The sequence below is a fragment of the Ranitomeya imitator genome, chromosome 1, assembly GCF_032444005.1.
Source record: "Ranitomeya imitator isolate aRanImi1 chromosome 1, aRanImi1.pri, whole genome shotgun sequence".
Lineage (NCBI taxonomy): Eukaryota > Metazoa > Chordata > Amphibia > Anura > Dendrobatidae > Ranitomeya > Ranitomeya imitator.
The window spans coordinates 132,079,291-132,103,055 of record NC_091282.1 but is presented as its reverse complement, the minus strand read 5'-3'; the positions used below and the strand labels follow the sequence as shown (position 1 = coordinate 132,103,055).

Here is a 23,765-nt window from a genome sequence, read left to right as displayed (position 1 = left end):
CTTCATCACCTACCAACTGGTATTAAAAAGGAATTTTTCTGGCAATTCATACTGCTGAAACCATGGGCAGCATGAATTGCAGCCTTGCTACACAATTACTTTGAAGATCCTGACTGGCTCTTCTCTGCGCTTCTGCATCTGATTGATAGGTCTCTCTCTTGCTTTTACATAGGGAGATACTTGTCAATCAGATAGCCAGAGTCTAGATTAGTCCGGCTCTTCAGAGCATGGCTGCAGATCACTGACAAACACAGGAGCGTTTCAGAAAATAATATACCTGACTGCGGGCAGCATGTATGACTTGGTGGGTTCCCATTAATCTCACACTACTTGCAGGCTCTATGCTTTACAGACCGCTCGCTATGCTCTGAAGCTCACCAGACTCCCAGATCTTCCCAGCTTCAGTCCGCTTATGCTTCTCCCGTCCTGTGCTACAGATGTAAAGCTACGTCTATACGTCTACTAGCAGCCTGAAGTGTACACCGCTCCATCCAGAAGCACCACCAAGCCACTAATCCAAAAATGTCAAATCTTCAGGAGCGCACCATCCCCTGCCAAAGTAGTATGGAGCTGGGAAGCATCGGGCTCCTGAAGATAGAATATTAGAACAAGCCCTTAATACAGGCCTAAATGTAGCACACATGACATCTAGTGCGGTCCAAATGACATTATGAATGGAAGAAAGGATGTGATCCGGGTCCCAGAGCCAATTTGATGTCTTTCATCTATCCATGACGTGTATGCACTCCATGTTGTATGTTTAATCATAGAAGTAACCTGTTCACATTCATGTGATAGGTAATTTATTAATGGGACACATGGGTTGTTCCTGTGTGGGGGTGGTCTCCAAACTGTAATATACAAGGCATGATCACATATGCAGGGTGTTACACTGCGTCCTTCTCCCTAACAGATGATACGGTAAGCATATTTACACATTTCCCGTTCATAATTCATTCTTTTTTTTGTGGCGTCCCAATGTGATTTGATGTTGGGGTTCACTCCACTACAAGTCATAAAAATAATGGCCACCGATCTAGTCGAGCAGTACAAATGTTTTTAGGTATACATTCTTTGAGCAAGCAAAAAAATGATATATACTGTAAATGAGGTTTGACACAAACAAAAACAGCATCTGAAAAAAACCAGAACAAAAAAACCCCGCAAACCACATTAGATATCCTCTAAGGAAGTAAATCAACAGTCATCAAAATAAGGAGTAAAAGACAAAACACACGGTTAATATCTAGGTTTGCCAGGCAGTGCAGTCACCTCCAATACGCACAGTGTCAGTAGTAGATACGTTACAAAATTAATGATACGGATTGTATGTTGTTTGAGATATTCAGTGTAAAATGAAGAATAAAACGCACAAATCCTGCTGCTCATAACACAAGGTCAAAAGCTTGAAAATAACGGAAATATGTTGGTTTTCGTCTTTCTTGGAGATGCGGGTTGTAAATCACGTGCTTGTGAATGCGGCGACTAAATGCGGTCCTCTTTTTCTCATTCACTCTTCGTTATGATGATAAAATACTCCATGCAAAGATTTACCTTTGTTATTTTGCGCATTATACTGCGGTACACTACACAGTAGACAGTCTCACTTCAATAGTCACAACTGTCCCCTAGGGGGCGCTCTGATGACACAGTACTCCGGGCACAGTGATTTGCACATTACAGATGGCTCACTTCAGTCTGTCCTTTACATCTTAGGTCTTCAGTCTCAAACACTTAGTGCCTTGCAGTTATTCAAGCCGTGGCACTGAGGTCAGAATTGCTTTTCACTTTTGTTCCCTTCCATAATGACCACCTCCTATAGTATTAGTATCTGCCCAGCACAGTGCCCCCAGACGTCACTCGTAATTTAGATCTGTTCCATTACACTTGCTTTAAAGCACCGACGGCACCGTCTGCTTCCACCGAAAGGGTGTTGTTGGTCTGCTCCCTGCTAGGCATGGCATGCATAATTCGGTTTGTGAAGTGAAAGCGTTGTGTTGCCTCGAGACGCACAACAAAACTCTTCATGCTGGGAGCCTCGGTTCAATCGTTAAGGATAATTCATACAGAGTATCTTCATCCAAGATCCAGGACTTGTCCAGGAGGAACTGAGTAACCTTAAGTACAAAACAAAGAAAGGTTCATTCATAATATGCAACACAATGTACGATTACGGAGGAATATTTAGTAATGCAGCTGTGCCAGTCATCCGGCATAACTGCACTCAGGAGAATGGCGTTCTGGCTCAATGTATACACAGGGCGGTTCAGTACTGATGCCCTTGCTAACCTTTATTAGCACTTTTAAAAGGGAACATGTCAGCTAATTCATACTGCCAGAACAGAGAGTACAGCACATGTGCAATTCTCTCCAGTTATTTGTACTGGAATTCCAAAAATTGCTAAGCGTGTCTTGTAATTTTCAGAACTCCCATACAGTTGAATGCAGAGAGCAACATATAAATGGCCACCTCTCCAATCCATGCTGCACCATGGGGCCCAATACTCAAAATGGTGAAACCTACATCTACCAAACATTTATGGCATATGTCATATGTGGCATACCTCTTATGTACAGGCAAAAGAATGTTTTAGTGATCTTTGAACTAAAAACTGTTGCCCCACATAGCCTCCTAGATACAGTATGAACCCCCCCCACATAGCCTCCTAGATACAGTATGAACCCCCCCACATAGCCTCCTAGATACAGTATGATCCCCCCCACATAGCCTCCTAGATACAGTATGATCCCCCCCACATAGCCTCCTAGATACAATATGACCCCCCCCACATAGCCTCCTACAGTATGAACCCCCCACATAGCCTCCTAGATACAGTATGAGCCCCCCCACATAGCCTCCTAGATACAGTATGAACCCTCCCACATAGCCTCCTAGATACAGTATGAACCCCCCACATAGCCTCCTAGATACAGTATGAACTCCCCCACATAGCCTCCTACAGTATGAACCCCCCACATAGCCTCCTAGATACAGTATGAACCCCCCCACATAGCCTCCTACAGTATGAACCCCCCACATAGCCTCCTAGATACAGTTTGAGACACCCGTATAGCCACCTATATACAGTGTGAGCCCCCACATATAGCCGCCTATATCCATTGTGAGCCCCCATATACATTGGGGAAAAAAAGTATTTAGTCAGCCACCAACTGTGCAACTTATCCAACTTAAAAATAAGAGAGAGGCCTGTAATTGACATCATAGGTAGACCACAACTATGAGGGTCAGAATTGAGAAAACAAATCCAGAATATCACCTTGTCTGATTTGGCAAGATTTACTTTGCAAATTATGTAGGAAAATAAGTATTTGGTCATTAACAAAAGTTCATCATCTTTTTTTTACATATCCTTTGTTGGCAATGACAGAGGTCAAACGTTTTCTGTAAGTCTTTACAAGGTTGGCACACACTGTTATTGGTATGTTGGCCCATTCCTCATGCAGATCTCCTTTACAGCAGTGATGTTTTGGGCCTGTTGCTGGGCAACAAGGACTTTCAACTCCCTTCAAAGGTTTTCTATGGGGTTGAGATCGGGAGACTGGCTAGGCCACTCCAAGACCTTCATATGCTTCTTACAAAGCCACTCCTTCGTTGACCTGGAGGTGTACTTGGGATCATTATCATGCTGAAAGACCCATCCAAGTCTCATCTTCAATGACCTTGCTGATGGAAGGAGGTTTGCACTCAAAATCTCACTATACATGGCCCCATTCATTCTTTCATGTACACGGATCTGCAGCGCCCCAGGGTCCTGGTCGTTGCAGTAATGTAATTTCCCACTAGGGGGGAGTGATGTTACGTTTGAAGGCAATAAAGGAGATCTCTTTACCACGTATAACAAACATGCAACACACTTCACACTCCAGCCCACCAGGGGGAGCTATGCTCCTATTTATTAGGGCACTCTTCACAATTAGGTAAAACTGGTGGTCTGTATAGGAAGTTAGTCAGTTCCTGTCAGGCAGACAGAGAGGAAGGAGGAACATCTAGTAGCTGCTGACAGGGTTGGTCCCTGACAAGGGTGGGGTCCTGTCAGAGGCCTAGACGGAAGATCACGGAGCTGCGCCTGCCCCGCGTGCGGCAGCATCCTAAGAAAGGGACACGAACAGCGAATTGTATTGTAGCTGGTGAGAAAAGAAGTCTTAGCAAAAGGAGAGGAAACCAGAAGGAGTTCTGCCCTACACAGGCTGCCTCCTTCTGAGGCACAGGATTCGGTAGCCGGAACACCGAGGGAGCAACAGTCTCTATGCCTTGCTACAGAGACCGGCAGGACAGCTAATTCCAAGTTACTGATCCGACCTATAACCAGGAGGCACGGTGGCAATTTGTGGGGGCAAGGGCATGCTAGAGTCCCTGTAAAAAGCCTCAGGCCACCAGTCATACGGGTTTGTTCCTATCCATCTGGGGGACAGAGAGAGACATAACACCTAGAACATCTACAACAGTTGTGAGGACCTTACCGAGAAGCTCAGCAGGAAGGTACTACAACACCCAGGCGCTAGAGGAAGGCTACTGATTTCCACCTGGATAAGGGGACTCTGGATTTGCCTTCAAACCGGCCGAACTCTGCCTGCCCTGTGATCTGGTGCTCTGGACTGTGGACGCTGAAGCCTTCAGTAAAGGTAAAGAGACTGCAACCTTGTGTCCTCGTACTTCACTGCGCCTTACATCATCCACCATCTACACACTGGGAAGCCCTGGGGACATACTTCACCTGTGGGAAGGTATACCATCTAGCTGCCATAACATCACCCCCAGCGGACCCCTTAAAGCAGCGTCGGTCATCCTGACCGAATACCACAGGTGGCGTCATGAACATTTCCCCTTTAAAGACCTTTTCTCCTTTTTCAATGGACCACCCAAGTGCCACGGACTGGGCCAGCCACCATGACACCCCCCTTGAGAACCGAAGGACCCGGTACCGAGTACCCCTAGGCCTTGGGGGCAATCCAGATCAGTCGTCCTGGTCCCTTTGCAGAGAAACAGACCCAAAGCATGATGCTGCCACCCCCATGCTTCACAGTAGGTATGGTGTTCTTTGGATGCAACTCAGCATTCTGTCTCCTCCAAACATGACGAGTTTTGTTTCTACCAAACAGTTCTACTTTGGTTTCATCAGACCATATGACATTCTCCCAATACTCTTCTGGATAATCCACATGCTCTCTAGCAAACTTCAGATGGGCCTGGACATGTACTGGCTTAAGCAGGGGGACACGTCTGGCACTGCAGGATCTGAGTCCCTGGCAGCGTAGTGTGTTACTGATGGTAGCTTTTTTACAGTGGTCCCAGCTCTATGCAGGTCCTTCACTAGGTCCCCCCGTGTGGTTCTGGGATTTTTGCTCACCGTTCTTGTGATCATTTTGACTCCACAAGATCTTGCGTGGAGCCCCAGATCGAGGGAGATTATCAGTGGTCTTTTATGTCTTCCATTTTCTTATTATTGCTCTCACAGTTGATTTCATCACACCAAGCTGCTTGCCTATTGCAGATTCAGTCTTCCCCGCCTGGTGCAGGGCTATAATTTTGTTTCTGGTGTCCTTCGACAGCTCTTTGGTCTTCACCATAGTGGGGTTTGGAGTGTGACTGTTTGAGGTTGTGGACAGGTGTCTTTTATACTGATAACAAGTTCAAACAGGTGCCATTACTACAGGTAATGAGTGGAGGACAGAGGAGCCTCTTAAAGAAGAAGTTACAGGTCTGTGAGAGCCAGAAATCTTGCATGTTTTTAGGTGACAAAATACTTATTTTCCACCATAATTTGCAAAAAAACAATCTTGTCAGATCAGACAAGATGATTTTCTGGATTTGTTTTCTCAATTCTGACCCTCATAGTTGTGGTCTACCTATGATGTCAATTACAGGCCTCTCTCATCTTTTTAAGAGTGGAGAACTTGCACAATTGGTGGCTGACTAAATACTTTTTTCCCCACTGTAGCCTCCTATATCTAGTGTGAGCCCCATATAGCCTCCTATATACAGTATGAGCCTTTCACATAGCACCCTAGATACAGTATAAGCCCACACAGCCCCCTAAATACCATATGAGTCTACACACCACCACGACATAGCTACCTATATGCAATATGTGGCCCACATAGCTCCTTATATACACTATGAGCCCCCACATAGCCTAATAGATACAGTATAAGCCTCCATATAGCCGCCTATATCCAGTGTGAGCCCACATATAACCACCTATATCAAGTATAAGCCCACACATACTATGAGCAAAATTAATTTCAGCATGTTGGTTACGGCCTCCACAATTGTCACGGTCTGTCATGTGGCCCCTTAGGAAAATTAATCTCCCACCCCTTCACTTTGCATAGTGCTATATTATGTATAGAGCTGTATATAAGGGAAACATTTGTGAGGCACCTGTCACAATCTTTGTCATTTTCCGTGTATGTGCAGTGCAGTGTTTACCAGGTTGATCGTTACCTTAGGCTGGTGCTCTATCCGGTATGGGGTCTGCTGGAACTGTCGAATTTCTCGAATAATATGTGATATCTGTAGAAGAAAAACAAAAATTAAAAATGTTTCCAAATAAATGAGGCAGTTTGTAAAACCTTTATTGCTGCTAACTTTTTAAACCATTCAAAAGTGACAAATTAACACACCAGTGAACTTGGGAAATTAACATATTATAATAGATTGTCATGAGCTAAAACACATTTAATATATTTGTCCTGACATTAGGAACATCAATTGGCCACTTCAATACAATTTGTCAACATTTTTTTTCTACCCCATCTGAGGTGTCACTTACTGAGCTGCTTGCTGCAGTTTTAATAAAATACTGAGCTTTGTATAACCCTGTCCAGACTACATCTGTATACACTACATAGGCAAAAAGCTGCCAATCAGTGGTGTGGTTGGGGTAATACAGAGCTCATGATTATGGATGACTACAGGACAGCAGGTTTATTAGACCTATAGTGATAATCTCCTACTGATAAAACAGTGATTTTATCAAAACTACAGCGAGCAGCCCAGTAAGTAACATCCCTGGAATCAGCGTCTTTGTCTCTACAATATGCTGCCCTAAGATTAGGCGGCAAAAACCTGGTTATAGATTCCCTTTACAAAGGGATTCAACACAAATGCCCTTTACCACTTATCCACAGAACAGTTAAAAAATATTTCATTGCTGGGACCCACTATCATTCAATACAAAAGGGTGGTCCGAGGCACCACGGTGATTGAGCAAGCAGAATGTTGCTCTATTCAAAGTCAATGGGTCTGATGGAAACCGCCAACTACAACAATTAGGCTATTTCCATCAGTCCAGTCAAACTCTTCCTAACTGCACCAGATGCTTGTCGCGCTGTCATGTGCAAACACAGCTTCTGATCGATGGTAAAATCATCACCTCCGGTCAGAGAGCCGCGGTTCCCATGCTGTCAAAATACAGCATGAGCGCACAGCTGTATAAAGTTTACCTCCGGTCATTGGTGTCAGCTGATGGTACTACTGCTCCCATCAGCCGATGTCTGCTGCCACTAATAACAGCGAGAGCAGGAGCGACTGATGGGAGCATTCATCAGCGGCATCCTGTGCTGTAAATAATTATAAAAGAAAACAAAAGTGTAAAAAAAACAACTGTATTTTTGATAACCAGCCAGACAAAACTCACAGCTGGGGGCTGACTCATCTGTCAGAGGTAGCAAGGCTGGTTATCAAGAATAAAAAACAGCATGGGATCTCCCCCATTTTTGACAACCAGCCAAGTTAAAGTAGACAGCTGGGGGGCAGTATTCTCAGGCTGGTAAGGGGCCATGGATATTGGCCCCCCAGTCTAAAATTAGCATACCACAGCTGCCAAGAAAAGGCACTTTTCTGGTGCTTTGCCTAGCTCGTTCCACTTGCCCTGTAGCAATGGCAAATGGCATTCATATTTGTGGGGTTGATGTCACCTTTGTATTGTCAGGTGACATCAAACCCACAGATTACTAATGGAGAGATGTAATATCAAAAATAAAGGGGAACCCATTCTGGTTTTTTAAAAAAAAATGTATTTACAGTGCAGGAGCTGGCTGATGAATACTCCCATCAGCCGCTCCTGCTCTCACTGTTATTAGCTGCAACAGGCGTTGGCTGATGGGAGCAGTAGTCCCATCAGCCGACAGCAGTGACCGCAGAAAGCACTAAACTTTATACCTTCGATCATAGCTGCGGGCTCACGCTGTCATTTGATAGTGTGGGAACTGCGGCTGTCTGACCGGTGGTGATGATTTTACCGCTGATCAGAAGAGATGTTTGCCTCCCTGTCATGCACATGACAGTGTGGCAAACACTGGATGTTCGGGCCCCCATTCAAGTGAATGAAGTCCGGGTTCGGGACTGAGTACTGTTCTGGTACCCGAATCCAAACTTTTTCTAACGGTTTGGCTGAACTCACCAGACCTGAACAAAAACTAGTAAGCAAGGCTTCAGAACCAAATTGAGTCATTACCAGCTATTTGTGGTTAGACAACACAGACATAAAAGTAGTCACAGCCATAGATCAAGACTGATGGATTAAGAGTGTCATGACTCATGAACTCTCGATCATAAAAAGTGAAGATGGAGTAGTGTTTTGATCTGTACTCAAAAGAAATATATCTCCTTTGAACAGAGGTGGATCCATTGGGGATGGGAAGGCTCGAGAACAGCAATCGGGAGCAGGACCACACACATTCACTCATAAACCGTCAAGATGGCGCAGTGTTTCGATCCATGTTCAAGTTCAGATCTGGGCAAAGTGAGGCCCGCGGGCCACATCCGACCCTCTGGCTGTTCCAGTCCGGCCCGATGATCGAGACAGCTGAAAGGCTGTAACAGTGGCTCACAGGCAGAACAGTGCCTTTTGCCGCCTGCCGTCCACCTGCCGCATGGTGAAGGAGGCGGTGCCGATCACCAATCAGCATGTGAGACAGCTGACGTGATGACAACATTTCATCACGTCAGCTGTCCATCGGTAACAGGAGCAGATGCAGAGCGCCGAGGGAATAGGAGTGAGGCGAGTATGTGGTGTTTTTTTTCATGTGTATGAGATGTTTGCATGTACATAGGAGGCTATGAGGGGCTCATACTGTATATACCGGAGCTTATCCTGTATATTGGAGGCTATGTGGGGCTTATACTGTATATATGGGGCTCATTATGTACATAGGAGGCTTTGTGGGGCTCATACTGTATATAGGGGCTCATACTGCACTTAAGCAGCTATGTGGGGCTCATACTGTATATAGAGGTCTCATATTATACTAAGGAGGCTATGTGGGGGCTCATACGTTATACATGAGGCTATGTGGGTGCTCATCCTGTATACATGAGGCTGCGGGGGGCTCATCCTGTATATAGGAGGCTATGTGGGGTTGTGTGTGGGCTCATCTACTATATAAAGCTGAATGTGTGTATGTGTGTGTGTGTGTATGTGTGTATGTCCGGGATTGGCATCTGCACCGTCGCAGCTACAGCCACAAAATTTTGCACAGTCACACGTCTGGACCCCGAGAGCGTCAGGCTATATTGTGAGGCGAAATTTTAACCCCGCGCTTTCCAATTCACCAAACAATTTTGCCCCTATCTACATAATGGGGAAAAAAGTGAAAGGAAAAGTGTTGGAAGCGTTGCAGCTACAGCCACAAAATTTTGCACAGTCACACGTCTGGACCCTGAGAGCGTCATAGGCTATGTTGTGAGGTGAAATTTTAACTCCGCGCTTTCCAATTCACCAAACTATTTTTCCCCTATCTACATAATGGGGAAAAGTGAAAGGAAAAGTGTTGGAGGCAAATTGACAGCTGCCAGATGTGAACAAGGGGAACTTAAAGAATGAGAGCGATGGCGCCAAAGAGTATATACTGATCAGTTGCTAAGGTGGGGCCCCGACATGAGATACTCACCACACATGGGGACATGAACACACACACAAAATGCGCCACACACTACCACGTGCTTGAACACATATTACCCTCAGCACACATTTCACCACACATACACCAACCTCGCCACATAAAAGTCGAAACACAAAAGTCGCCGCTCAAAACTCACCACGCTCAAAACTCGCCACATGCAAAAACTAGGCTCACGCAAAACTCCCCACAAGTGCAAAACTCACCTCATGGAAAACTCGCCACACGCAAAACTTGCACATGCGGAAAAATTGGCACATGCACAAAATTTGCAACACATGCAAAAGTTGCCTCACACAAAACTTGCACATACTCAAAAGGCACCAGACATAAAACTCACCACGCGCAAAACTCGCCATGCGCAAAACTTGCTGCACACAACTTGCTACACTAACCTGTCACATGCAACTCGACACACAAAGTTGCTACACGCATGTTGCCACACAAAACTCATCTCACAAAAGTCGCTACATGCATGTCGCCACACACAACTTGACAAACGAAACTCGCCCTAAAACACACACAAGTCTGGTATTATCCTTCAAAAATAAAAATCTGATTAATAAGCAGACAAACTACAAGAGCAACAAATGTACCATATAGGAAATACGGCAGCTGTCAGTCACATGACCTGTCTATTATGTGTATGTTTGAGCTAATATATACTGCCAGGGGGAGGGCTTCCTGTTGGCTGGGGATTTATCAGGCTGCCAATTTATCTTACAAATACTGAGGTAAAAATACTGAGCAAATAACGTGTGAACGAGGTCTAATACAGGAGGAGATGACATACAGGTATATACTATATACAGGGGAGATGACACACAGATATATACTATATACTGAGGAGATGACACACAGGTATATACTATATACAGGAGGAGATGACATACAGGTATATACTATATATAGAAGGAAATGACATACAGGTATATACTATATATAGATGATGACATACAGGTATATACTATATACAGGGGAGATGACACACAGCAGGTATATACTATATACAGGTGAGATGACATACAGGTATATACTATATACAGGAGATGACATACAGGTGTATACTATATATAAGGGAGATGACAAATATGTATATACTGAGGTGAAAATGAGAGGTGTGAGGTGAAAATGAAAAGGTGTGAGTGCAAAATGAGAGGAGTGAGGGAAAATAGTGGAGTGATCGGAAAATGACAGATGTGAGGTCGAAATGACAAGTGTTAGGGGGGAATGAGAGGAGTGAGGGAGAAAATGAGAGATGTGAGGGAGAAAATGAGAGATGTGAGGGGGAAAATGAAAGATGTGATTGGGAAAATGAGAGGCGTGATGGGAAAATAAGAGAAGTGAGGTGCTATAACTAACCACAGATATTTACTATGCCCAGGCAACGCCGGGCTCTTCAGCTAGTATGTTATATAGAGGGTCTGTGTGTGGGCTCATAATGTATATAGGGGAATATCAGCATACCTATTTCTACTCAATATTAAGTGATACAATTAATAGAAAATAATTATAATTAATATGTTAATATTAATATGTAGCAGAATTAATTTCAGTCTATTGGTTTGGGCCTCCACAACAGTCACGGTGTCTCATGTGGCCCCTTTGGAAAATTAATTGCCCATCCCTGCTCAAGACGAATCAGTTGTAGTGAACAGGGATAAATAAAGAAAACGGCAGATTAGGAACATGTGGTCGTGTTCCCAAATGCTGTCCCTGTGTCTCTTACCCCCTTTGCGATGGATCCCTCTCTATATGTAGGACTTTAGTGAGATTGAACTGATTCCTGTTGAGGCATGGATCTAAACACTTCACGGTTTATGATTGAGAGTTTGTAACCCTAGTAATCCACCAGGCCTGATCATTTATGGCTTTGATGATTTTTTATGTCTATGCTGTGTGACCACATACAATGGGGTAATGTTACTCCACTTGGCTTTGTGGCCTCACTCACACTTATTTTTATGACATAGTTATTGATAAGTGAGTTATGTGTTGAAAATACATTCTAAAAATATATTGTATTAATGGTCAATAAAATGTATTTATTTAATGAAGTTTTGGAATTATACTGACCATTCGCATTTTCGAAAAATTTACAAGGCCTTCCTCAGTGAAGTTTGGTGTGCCCTCTTCAATGAATGCTAGGTCAGTTAGGTACATCCCCAGGTAGGGTACAGAAGGCGGATTACAGCTGCAAAAAACACACCGAATAGGAGACAAACTGTTAAAGGCGTATCCCGACTGCAAAAGAATTAGCAAGTTACACATAGATTAAAGGTGATGCTCATCCATATGCAGTATATCCCTTTTAAATACACCTTTTTTCTTTACTTTTGATACCGGTAAAGCTTGTACATTTACGCGCAGCAGATTAACCGTTAGTAGGTTAAAAAGAAACGGTGTCGGTGTACAAAATGAAATGTCATGTTTTAACAGAACTTTATTTATTTTACCACTTCTGCAGCCGCTAGGGGCTGCCATTTTTATTTTCTCTTGTGTGTCTGAGCACAACACTTACCAAAAAAACAACTTGAGATATGCTCTGAGATATAATTTCCCCCTGTCACAGCTCTGAAGTGTTAAGCGAGCGGTGACTGCAGGTCCGGACAGCGGCGGTGAGCATAGGTCGGCAGTCTGACATTGTACTACTAATGAACGGCTTCTGAGCAGGTCTCCCTTCTGAAATTAGATGCACTCTGAACAGTGAGGGCAGGGTGGCTACTAACCACATGGCCGGAGTGAGAAGTTACTATTGAAATCTAATGCACTTTTTATTCCATGGAGAGCAGAAATGCTTCACTGAAATTCTGTTCCCCAAACAGTGAATTTGGAGTAACTTGTGCCCCTCTCTTTGTGCTTTCTCGTGACCACTAGGTTACAACTTTTTTGCGGAGTTCACGCCTAAGTATTCACAGCTTGTTTAATGCATGGTTGTGGGTCAGATCTAAACTGAGTGGGTATCCATTGTTTCTCTACCCTCTAGGAAGCAGAAGAAACTCTGCAAATCGTGTCAGGTACTTCTGTTATTTCTATTTTTTGTTCCATTGTGCCTTCTTTGTATTTTCTATGTGGTAAAAGCAAATAGATGCAACTGCAAAAACCAAGTCTATGTCACATGGTGAAAAAGGTGGGACAAGATCCATCTAGTGGTAAGATCTAAACTATGACAAGAATTACAAACAAACAGCAGTAGAAATAAGGAGCGCAGTCCCAAACATTGACATTGGTTCACCAGACTCACTCCAGGTGACGGCGTTCATGCCCCAAAACTGCTGTACTGTTACATTGCTGTAAGGTAGGTCCATTCATGTGGGACTTAGCCAATAGTGAATTTCCACAGCAAATCTCTGGCAGCAGATTCTGCACCAAAACGGTGTTGAATTTGAGATACTGCATATTCATGTTGGGGTGTGTCTTTATTACAGATTTTAGCCTTTACACTGAACCAGTGAAATCCTCGGCGAATATCAGCAGGATAAATTGTCATCTGCAGCAGTTCACAATTTACAGTGCAGATTTTCTCTACATCAAGTGGTTGAGTTATTGTAAAATTTCATACACAACGCTGGCACTGTACTGTGACCCGTACTGTACTGTGACCCGTATCCGTATCAAACCCTACCCTATAAGATGCTGTCAAAAAGTAATGATGACATGCCATTTACAAAACAACTACATTTAGATAGAAAAGTCAAGATGTAATTAGCTCAAAAATCAAACAAACATACTTTTTAAGAGACTCTCTAAGGTTTTTGAATCTCCCTTCTGATGAGACGGTCTTCTGAAGTTTGTCCATAAGCGCTTTAGTCTATATAGAAAAAATAACAAAGTTTAGAATGGAAACCATACACAGGTGAAAATATACTATCTATCTATCTATCTATCTATCTATCTATCTATCTATCCATCTATCTATCTATCTATCTATCTATCTATCTATCGTAGATTGTGAGCCTTTGCGGGCAGGGTCCTCTCTCCTCCTGTACCAGTTATGACTTGTATTGTTTAAGATTATTGTACTTGTTTTTATTATGTATACCCCTCCTTACATGTAAAGCGCCATTAAATAAATGGCGCTATAACAATAAATAATAATAATAATAATTATTAATAAATATATATATATATATATATATATATATATATATATCGCACACACATGTATATTTTGCCTTAAAACAATTTTCCAAGGTAAATACAATTTTGCCTGGGGGCTAAACTCTCCCACTCTCATCTGCTGTCACCTTCGTGGATCCAGTTCAGGCCACTCAATGAGTTCTTGTTTTTTTTGAGTGACAAATAACAATATTGAAGTTGTGAATGACACCATTCAGTTAACCATAAAACGGGGAAAAAAATATAAGTGGGGTGAAGCGGTGAAACAAAAACATAACAATGCTGCCCTTGTTTTTAGGAGTACGGTGTTCCTTCTGGGTATAAATAATCTGGTAAAAGGCAATCCCTGCATGTGTTGCGGCTGTCAATCAGCAACGAGACATGCAGGAGCGGGGACTCAAACATATTTTTTGAGAAAGCTGAAGTCACACGGTTAGCACACAAGCAGGTTCGTATAACGCCTTACCCTAGCACGTTCGCTGATCACTATTTCTTACCTGTTTAGAAACTTTGGCCCAGGTTTTCTTGAGTCTGTAGATTGCACTTCTGTTCAAGGCGGAGGTGATCTCCAGCACCCCATTATAGTTGTGCATGCAGCGGCAAATATCGGCTACCACCACCCACTTTTCAATTGAGCTAGCTCTAGAGGCGATATCGGAGTGACTCATGATTTCGGAGGCAACAAGGTTACTCATCTAGAAGAGAAAGACAGGAAATGTAATAATGATTTGCATGCACTTGAATTAAAATGCAATATGCACAACTGTGTCTAATTCTCAGCTAAGAGCGGGACTCAGTATGTAAGTCTTTATACTTAATGGAAGTAAAAAATATTTCTAAAAGTGTGATGCAAAATAATAATAATAATAATCCCTAATAATAAACCCTAATAATCCAACTGGTAGCACAATGATGAGGATATGCATTGTGACTTTCGAAAAATCTTTCATGGATTTGCCACTCTATAAGTGAGGGCGCTGTTAGACGGTCATAAACAAAACAAAGGCGACAACAGCGTCACAATGTGACCAGATCAGCCTGTCCGAGCATCGCACCTTTACTAAGAGTCTTCATATTATCTGCAGATTTCCACGTACACTGTAACCGATTCCCCCCTCCACAATCCTGTTTTCATGAACGATACAGAAATCAGGCCCACTCTAGCATTTTCTGTCCTGCATCTGGTGGGTGCACGTTTCTTTGTTCCTCTTGGCATTGGGCTTCCCTACTATACAACATTGCAGACAGGCAGGAGACTGGGCTCTGGAAGCTTCTTCATTCTTTGAGCTACCTGTAGCAAATGTTTAAGGGGCTGGGGTGTCACTATCTCTGCTCAACCAGGGAGCTGATCCCAAGAGATGGAGAACAATAAGCCACATGTTTGGTTAGTTAGTTGATGCTGTGTCATGTGAAGGGCGAGGATCTGCTGCTGTGGCCAGTGTATGGACTATTGGAGATTGGGGATCACATTGACATATGGCATTGTGATGTCTTGCCACCTTGCTGGATTTGAGGAACTAGTCTAAAGACTGTTGTTGCATTTTATTTGTCCCTTTGTGTGGCCACCTTGCAGACTCTAAAGGAACCATATCTATGTTTGGGGTTAAATTCTCCCAGTCCAAATAACGGTTGTTGGATTGTTCTATAATGTATTATAATATAATAGCTGTACATGTTCTGAAAGGAGGGGTGGCAGAGAAATTCTTAAAGGAAGGAGGGAAGGGGCCAGGACAGGGGACATTTTTTCATAATGTCCCCCCATCCTAGACCCTTTGTTTAACAAAGAGTCCAGAATGAGGGACATTATTAAACACAGAGGCCAGGACAGAGGACATTATTACAGGATGGGGACGAAGATGGAAACGTTTTCTAATAAAGTCCCCCTTACTGGTCCTTTTCATTAAAAAGGTGGGCAAGATAGGGAACGTTATTATTATAGGATGGGATACATTATTAATGACCAGACCAGAAAAAGAAAAAAAGTGAGCGTCACAGCTCGACTTTGCAGAGATTATAATCTCAATGTGGAGAGTTTCCCAACAAAAGGTAGTCCGATCAGGTGAAAGGCGGTGCTTGCGTGAAACAAAGTGTCCATGTAAATAAAAAAATTGAAAAAACGCAATAGCACTCACCAATCAGTGGCAATTCAAACGTCCTTTATTAGAACATGCAGCAAATCATCTTCACGGTTCAAGGGAGGGAGTGAAAGTAGGAGTGCGACAGGCAAGACGACGACGATCGTTTCGCGCTACTACCAAGAGCTTCCACCCGGACCCAAGAGCGCAAGAATATACTACTTGAGATGAGCAGTTTCCCACCTGATTCGGGACCCTTGTCACAGAACCTCATTTTCTGGTACAGGATTCAGAACACTATGTCAATGCTCATTTCTAACAAACTGACTGCATACTCACATCATTGAAGTGTTGGCTAGTTTTCATTATAAAAGGTGTCCTCCCGCTTTTGTCCGTCTTCATCCACCCCTGGCCAAGGAATTCCCTAGAAGTAAGAAAAATGACCCAGTTTGCAAAAAGTATACACTATTGTAAAAGCTCAGGGTAGATATATAGAACAGTAGTAGAGTCTTACTGATATGGTATGCTCCTAAACACTATGTGGTCCAAAAGAGTGATTTGCTCGGCTAGTTCCATGGCAGACAGTGAATCCAAATATTCTGTTGGTGGCCCTTCTGACTGCACCGAAAAAGACACATGACTTCATTAACATTCTGCACAATTAGCAACAGCAGCGGTACACACAATAGCAAAATGCACATGTCATAAAAAGGTATTATCGTATCGCCCACATCACTGTCCCATGCAAAGAAAAAGAAATCATGCAAAGGTTCACAAATTGTATTTCAAGCACCAACATATTCCATGGAGGTGAGTATCATAATTAGGCCGGGGTCACACTTGCGAGTGCAATGCAATGCAACTCGCACGAGTCTCTCGCCTCAATACACGGCACTGCCCCGGCACTCGGGACCGGAGTGTGTGGCTGCCTAGAAATACAAGCAGCCGCATGCTCCGGTCCCAAGTGCCGGTGACAGAGCCGGGTATTGAGGCGAGAGACTCGTGAGAGTTATTCGCATTACACTTACAAGTGTGATCCCGGCCTTAGTCATCACATATTTACCACATTAGCCTCGGTGGCCAATAAAATTATCCCGAGTCTGTGTGTGTGTGTCCCCAGTTTTATTTACCCCACAACTACAGACTTTTCAGTGAGGTTGTCCGACACGTCACTGGTAGCGGGAATAATGAGGCTGATGCAACGTGTTATGCCTAGTGCAGGTACTCAGCGGAAGAGCATGACACAAGGATTGAAAAAACACCAAAAAGGGATATCTAATCAAGGTGGGCATTAGCCATTATAGACTGTTATACTTCAATTATTTCAGTTTCTCAAAACAGAACTTCTACTTATAATAGAGCCCCCTTAAAAGGCCGCTAACATGTATTGTCTAAATTATGCACTTATATCTATATTCAGTGCAGGCAACAAACTATCTGCATCAGAAAATGCTGCTTTATAGAGGTGTAATTTCTTACCTTTGCTCAACATACCCCAAACTGTGTGGCGAGAGACGACCATTTAAAAAACAAAATCATGATTCTGTGATACTGTCACGAGAGGTTTATGCTATGTGTGTCCCTGTGTGGCCACTCAGTGGTTGTGATGTGAATTGCAGCCTCTATATAGGCTTACTAAGTGGAGCTTACTATTTGCCACATGTTTTTTTTTGCCTTCCTCTGGATCAACATGTTAGGGCATCTTAGGTTAGGCTATGGGTTGAACTAGATGGACTTAAAGTCTTCCTTCAACCTTAATAACTATATTACTATGTTACCTGCAATAAAAAGTGAAGTGTTCCCCAACGCCAGTCCGTAAGGCCCACCACCAACAACAGATCATGATTTCTGAATGTCCTTGGATGCAATGAAATGCTGAAAGTATGATCTGTTGGTGGGCTTGAGGACTGGTGTTGGGAACACTATCTTCGTGTACTTTGTATGTAATTAAATCAACATGACAGGAAAAAAAACTGGTATGGCTGATTGAGTACTGAAACTAAAAATGAAAACATAACTAAGCTCACCATGGCAATGATGTCCTCCATTGTCAAGTGGCAGTCATCTTGTTCTTCCTGAGAAACAGCGCTGATGGCAGGAAAGACCATAATTAGTAACAGCGGTGGTCTCAGAGTGTAGGAATAACACAGGACTTACTAATACAACATGCCCTTACTAATCATATAAAAGGCTGACAACAGGCAGTCACAACAGGATGCATAATATTTGCTATAAAGGCATGTTCACATGGTGCAGTAAGAAGCCACTAATGTTCCTGGTACAACTTCAGATATAATGGCAATGTAGAAAGGATGTCAGCAGTGCTTCTGATAGGACAAGCTGTGGTTATGAAATGTCTTAAAAGGAGTCTGTTAATACAAAAAGATGTCTGTTCTAACCAAGCACAGGTGAAAGGTGCCCCCTAGGTGTAGCCAAACAGTTCAGTGCTTCTTCCCACATATTTATTTTGTACCTATTTCCGCTCTCCTCCTCCTTGATTGACAGTTCTGGATTTATAAGAGATAGAGGAGAGTGGAAAAAATGGAAGTAAGTAAGTGGGATGGTGTACTGAACGGTTTGGCCTCACCGAGGGTGCACTGAGTGCCTGTGCTTGCCATTTTGTGCTGACAGACTTCATTGAAAAACATATCAATTCATAGCCACAATGTGCAAACATTCACGTCAGCGAGACTGAGGTGTAATTCCAGACACATGATTGAGACATGAGCAGCAAGGGGTGTTAATGCAGAATGGTGGAAGTCCCATCACCCATCACTGGTAAATGCTATCTATATATGTCACAGTTCAACCTAAAGATATCTCCAGATCCCTGGTTCAGACCAGAGGTGTCCTATTAAATGCGACATCATGGTGACTCTTCTATTTCCGATCTTCTCCTTCTTGATTAATGTCATTACAACATAATGACATCATGGCAGCCTACTAATCAAAGAGGAAAAACCTAAAATAAATAAATTGAGCATATACCCTGCTGTAAGTAAATACGTAAAAAGCAAAAGTGCATTTAAATAAAATAGGGTTCTTAATAACATTGTTTTTGATCAAAAATGGCATAAAAGCCATCTCACAACGACAAGGTGATCCTGATCAGGACGGTCCTACACTAATATTAAAACCTTACCATGTGCCAGAAGTGAATAAAGGCAGACCAACGACTAGGTCTTGAACTCTGGACAGCTCAGCCATGGGAAGCTTTTTAAATGTAATGTCCTGCTCAAGGATGGGAGTCCATGGCCTCACACACACATTGAGCTGGAGTTTGAGTTCGTATTATCAGGAACACCGACTGACAGCACTCCAGTCAGTTCACGTGTCCTGCTGGGTGCAAGACCAGCGGCGCTCGCAGCTCCCAGAGAGATTGCCGGGTTGGGGCGCGACCGCTGGCGTGCAGGACCTGTGGCACATGATCGCAGAGGGAGGGACCAGGGCGGAGACAGCCAGTGCACTCCCAAAGGAGGTAGCGGAGAGCGGCAGGGACCGGCAGGACAGATGAGAGGTCAAGAGAGCCGAGGTCAATACCGGAAGGACAGCGAGGTACAAGCGCGAGATACAGAAGAGAGGTCAGGTACAAGCCAAGTGTCAGAAACCGTGGAGGGCGACAGAGGTACCATGGCAACAGGCAAAATGGGCGTCAATGAGGAGCAGAAGTCAGAAACCAGGTAAAGAAACATAGCCAGACAGAGGCCAACAGCATTAACACCTGACGCACAAGCCGACAACTTAACACAAACCATGACAGTACCCCCCTCTCAACGGGGGGCCACTGGAACCCCAGGCCTCTCAGGATGTCTGGCATGAAATCTCCGAACCAGACGGTCAGCATGTACAGAGTGGACAGGAACCCACAACCGATCCTCTGGACCATACCCCTTCCAATGAACCAGGTACTGCAAGGAGAGGCGTACCAAATGAAAATCCACAATGTGTCCAACCTCATACTCCATGTGACCCTCAACCAAAACCGGGGGAACAGCTGACACACAGTTGTCCTCCACCGACTCCAAGGGTTTCAAAAGGGATTTATGGAAGACATTAGAAACATTAAAGGAGGCTTGGAGGTGTAACCTGTATGCTACAGGATTATCTCCACAATTTCATATGGACCAATGAACTTTGGGCCCAATTTGGATGACAGAACCTTGAGGCTGATATTCTGTGTGGAAAGCCAAACCTTTTCCCCAACCTGAAATGCATGACCAGAGTTTCTCCTCTTGTCTGCGAAAAACTTATACCTCCCTTGAGCCTTGGAGATATTGTGACGGTCCTTCGCCCACAGATTTTTTAATCTGTACAGACCCCTCCACCTCAGGGCAACCCGAATCCGAGTGGGAAAATTCTCCAAACTGTGGGCTAAACCCACACGCAGTTGTGGGCTAAACCCACACCCACACAATACCCAGTTTCTTAGAGAAAGCCCTCCAAAACCTAGCCACAAACTGCACACCTCTGTCAGACACCACATTCATGGGTACCCCATGCAAATGGACCACGTGTTGCACAAACAACCTGGACAAGGTTTCAGCTGAGGGTAATGCGGACAAGGGTACAAAATGAGCCTGTTTAGAAAACCTGTCCATCACCACCCACACAACAATACTACCCCTAGAAGGAGGGAGATTGGTGATAAAGTCCATGGACAGGTGAGTCCATGGTCTATCAGGAACCGACAAAGGCACCAGTTCCCCAGCCGGCCGGCAATGAGAGCTCTTAGAATGGGCACAAACCCCTCACGCAGACATAAATTTTTTTACATACATCCCGTGAGGGCCACCAAAAAACCTTTGCCACCGCCTCCTGCGTAGCCAAAATGCCAGGATGAGCACTCAGCCTAGACTCATGAAACTCTTGAAGGAGTCTAAGCCGAAATCTCCCTGGAACAAACAATTTACCCCCCGGCTTGGAGACAGGAGCAAGAGACTGAGCCCCCACAATCTCTCGCTCCAACTACGGCGAGACCCCAGCCACTACCACCCTGAGATAAAGAATGGGGGATGGCGGCTCGGGGGGGAAACACAGGATCAAAACTTCGAGATAAAGCATCAGCTGTAACATTCTTGGACCCAGGACAAAAAGTAATAAAAAACTGAAATCGAGAAAAAAAAGCGACCAGCGGGCCTGTCTGGTAGCCAATCTTTTAGCAGACTCAATATAGGCTAAATTTTTATGATCAGTAATCACAGTGATCGGATGAGCCACCCCTTCCAAAGAGTGCCTCCATGCTTCAAATGCCAGTTTGACAGCAAGAAGTTCTCTGTTGCTCACATTGTAATTTTTCGGCTGAAGAGAACTTCCTGGAAAAGAAGGCACATGGCTTGAGATTGGTCAAAGTGGTCGGTCCCTGGGACAATACTGCTCCCACCCCCACCTCAGAAGCGTCCACCTCCAAAATAAAAGGTTTGGACGGATCTGGCTGCACCAACATTGGAGCGTACATAAACCATTTTTTCAGTGTCAAAAAGGAATCCTGGCCCCTTGCGTGTAAGTTCAGTAAGTGGCTTAACCACCTGTGAAAACCCCTTAATACATTTACGATAATAATTGGCAAATTCTAAGAAGCGCTGAAGTTCCTTCAGATCCCGGGGTTGAACCCAGTCAGCATTAGCCTGCACCTTCTTAGAATCCATGCGAAACCCTTTACAGGACACAATCAGGCCCAAAAAAGACAGCTCCTGTACGAAAAACAAACATTTCTCCAACGTGGCAAACAATTGATTTTCTCTGAGTCTTTGGAGAACGATTCGTAAATGTTGTAGATAAGTATGACTGTCCGGGGAATATACCAAAATGTCATCAAGATAGATAACAAAACGGCCTATACGGTCAGCAAACACTACATTAATGAAGTTCTGAAATATGGCAGGGGCATTAGTAAGACCAAACAGCATAACCATGTTTTCAAAGAGTCCCTCAGATGTGAGGAATGCCGTTTTCCACTTGTCCCCCTCCCGAACCCTTATCAAATTATAGGCTCCCCGAACATCCAGCTTGGAGGACCATTTAGCCCCTGACAACTGGTAACACAAATCTGGAATAAGGGGAAGAGGGTACGCGTTTCTCACAGTAATGCTGTTAAGTTCCCGAAAATCGAGGCAGGGATGTAGACCACCATCTTTTTTTTTTAACAAAAAAAATCCAGCAGCCATTGGAGAGACAGAGGGACATATATGCCCCTTGCGGAGGCTTTCCACAATATACTCCTTCATGGCTAAACGCTCAGGACCGGACAAATTGAACAGACGTGCTTTAGGCAACTTAGCCCCAAGAATCAATTCAATGGCACAATCAAAGGGTCTATGTGGAAGTAAAACATCCGCCTAGCTTTCAGAGAACACATCTTCGAAGTCCTTCAGTTACTCCGGAATACCCTCCAGACCGACAGACGTCACAGAGACAGAGATCTAACAGGTTCAGACCAAAATGCAGATTTACAACATTGATTGACACAGTTAGAACCCCATTGAACAATTTATCCAGGCTCCCAAATGATGAGTGGGTTGTGGCGTTGCAGTCAGAGCATTCCTAACACCAACCCACCGCCAGGCAGATTTTCCAAGACAAAACAACTTTTTTTTTTCAACATGATCAGAGCCCACCTTGAGTGAGTAGACCTCCGAAACTTAGAGAATCCCTTCTTTGGTGAGGGGAGAAGAATCAATGGCCACCTATTTAATCGGAGTTTTAAGCCTAACTGTCCGTATCATTCATTGAGACATCAAACGAGGGTTGACCAAGTTGATGGACGAACCGCAGTCAACAAAAGCTGTAGAAAAAGAAGGGCAACCATCCACCAGCAGTTCTACTTGCAGCAAAACATTAGAAAATGAGGAAAAGTGTACCTGAGGATCTGGGTAGTCTCCTCGACAAGCACCCAGACCTAGTCGTTTCCCGACGCCTTGGCCGATGAAGGACAAGAGGGACAGTCCTTCTTCCAGTGTCCAGACTCCCCACAATAAAAGCACATCTGCTTCCCACGACAGCTTCTCAACTCTTTCTCCTTAAGGGTGACAGCGCCCACTTCCATGGCTTCAGATGTGGACGTGGCTTCACTTCCACTGGAGAATGGGGTTTCCTCTCGCCCACAGCCTACAGTCCATACGGACAGCCTGAGTCATGGCGTCCTCCAAAGAATCATGTGGGGGGTGAAGTGCCAATGCATCTTTCAGATGCTCAGACAGGACTCTGGGGAACAAGCCCCGAAAGGCGGCGTCACCTCAAGAAACCTCAGTGGCCCACCGTCTGAACTCAGAACAAAACCACTCGGCCGAGTACTTCCCCTGACTAACACTCATCACCATGTCCTCAGCCAGACGCACATGATCAGGTTCATCGTATGCCCAACGGCCTCAAAAAATGCATCCACCGACATTCTCTCAGGGGCCATTGAAGGGTGAGAAAAAGTCCAAGGCTGCGGGGCTCCCATTACCAGGGATATTATGACCACCTACCCTCTGACTTTCATCCCCAGAAGAGCAGGGTCTTAATGAGAAAAAAAAGCTTACAGCCCTCCTTAAAGGCTCTAAATTTCTTTTTGTCCCCAGAAAAAGTGTCCGGCAGCTTAACTGGAGGTTCAGGAGGAATTAGAGTAACATCTCTAGCCCCGCCCCCTGAACCCCAGAAGACAAAGCC

General features: G+C 44.2%; 1 protein-coding gene across 4 annotated transcripts in view; it reads right to left on the bottom strand.

Annotated features, from left to right (window-relative positions):
- Window positions 1-780: 780 nt before the first annotated feature.
- The window catches only part of RASGRF2 (Ras protein specific guanine nucleotide releasing factor 2), a 400,547-nt gene continuing 377,562 nt past the window's right edge, over window positions 781-23,765 (bottom strand). For all 4 annotated transcript variants that reach the window (XM_069751051.1, XM_069751070.1, XM_069751043.1 and 1 more), the window contains 8 exons: window positions 18,146-18,206; window positions 16,633-16,736; window positions 16,458-16,542; window positions 14,541-14,738; window positions 13,656-13,735; window positions 12,001-12,118; window positions 6,467-6,535; window positions 781-2,117 (listed from right to left, as the gene is read on the bottom strand). In XM_069751051.1, coding sequence (XP_069607152.1) covers window positions 2,025-2,117; window positions 6,467-6,535; window positions 12,001-12,118; window positions 13,656-13,735; window positions 14,541-14,738; window positions 16,458-16,542; window positions 16,633-16,736; window positions 18,146-18,206 — 808 coding nt within the window. In that variant the 3' untranslated portion in view covers window positions 781-2,024. The remainder of the gene's footprint in view (window positions 2,118-6,466; window positions 6,536-12,000; window positions 12,119-13,655; window positions 13,736-14,540; window positions 14,739-16,457; window positions 16,543-16,632; window positions 16,737-18,145; window positions 18,207-23,765) is intronic.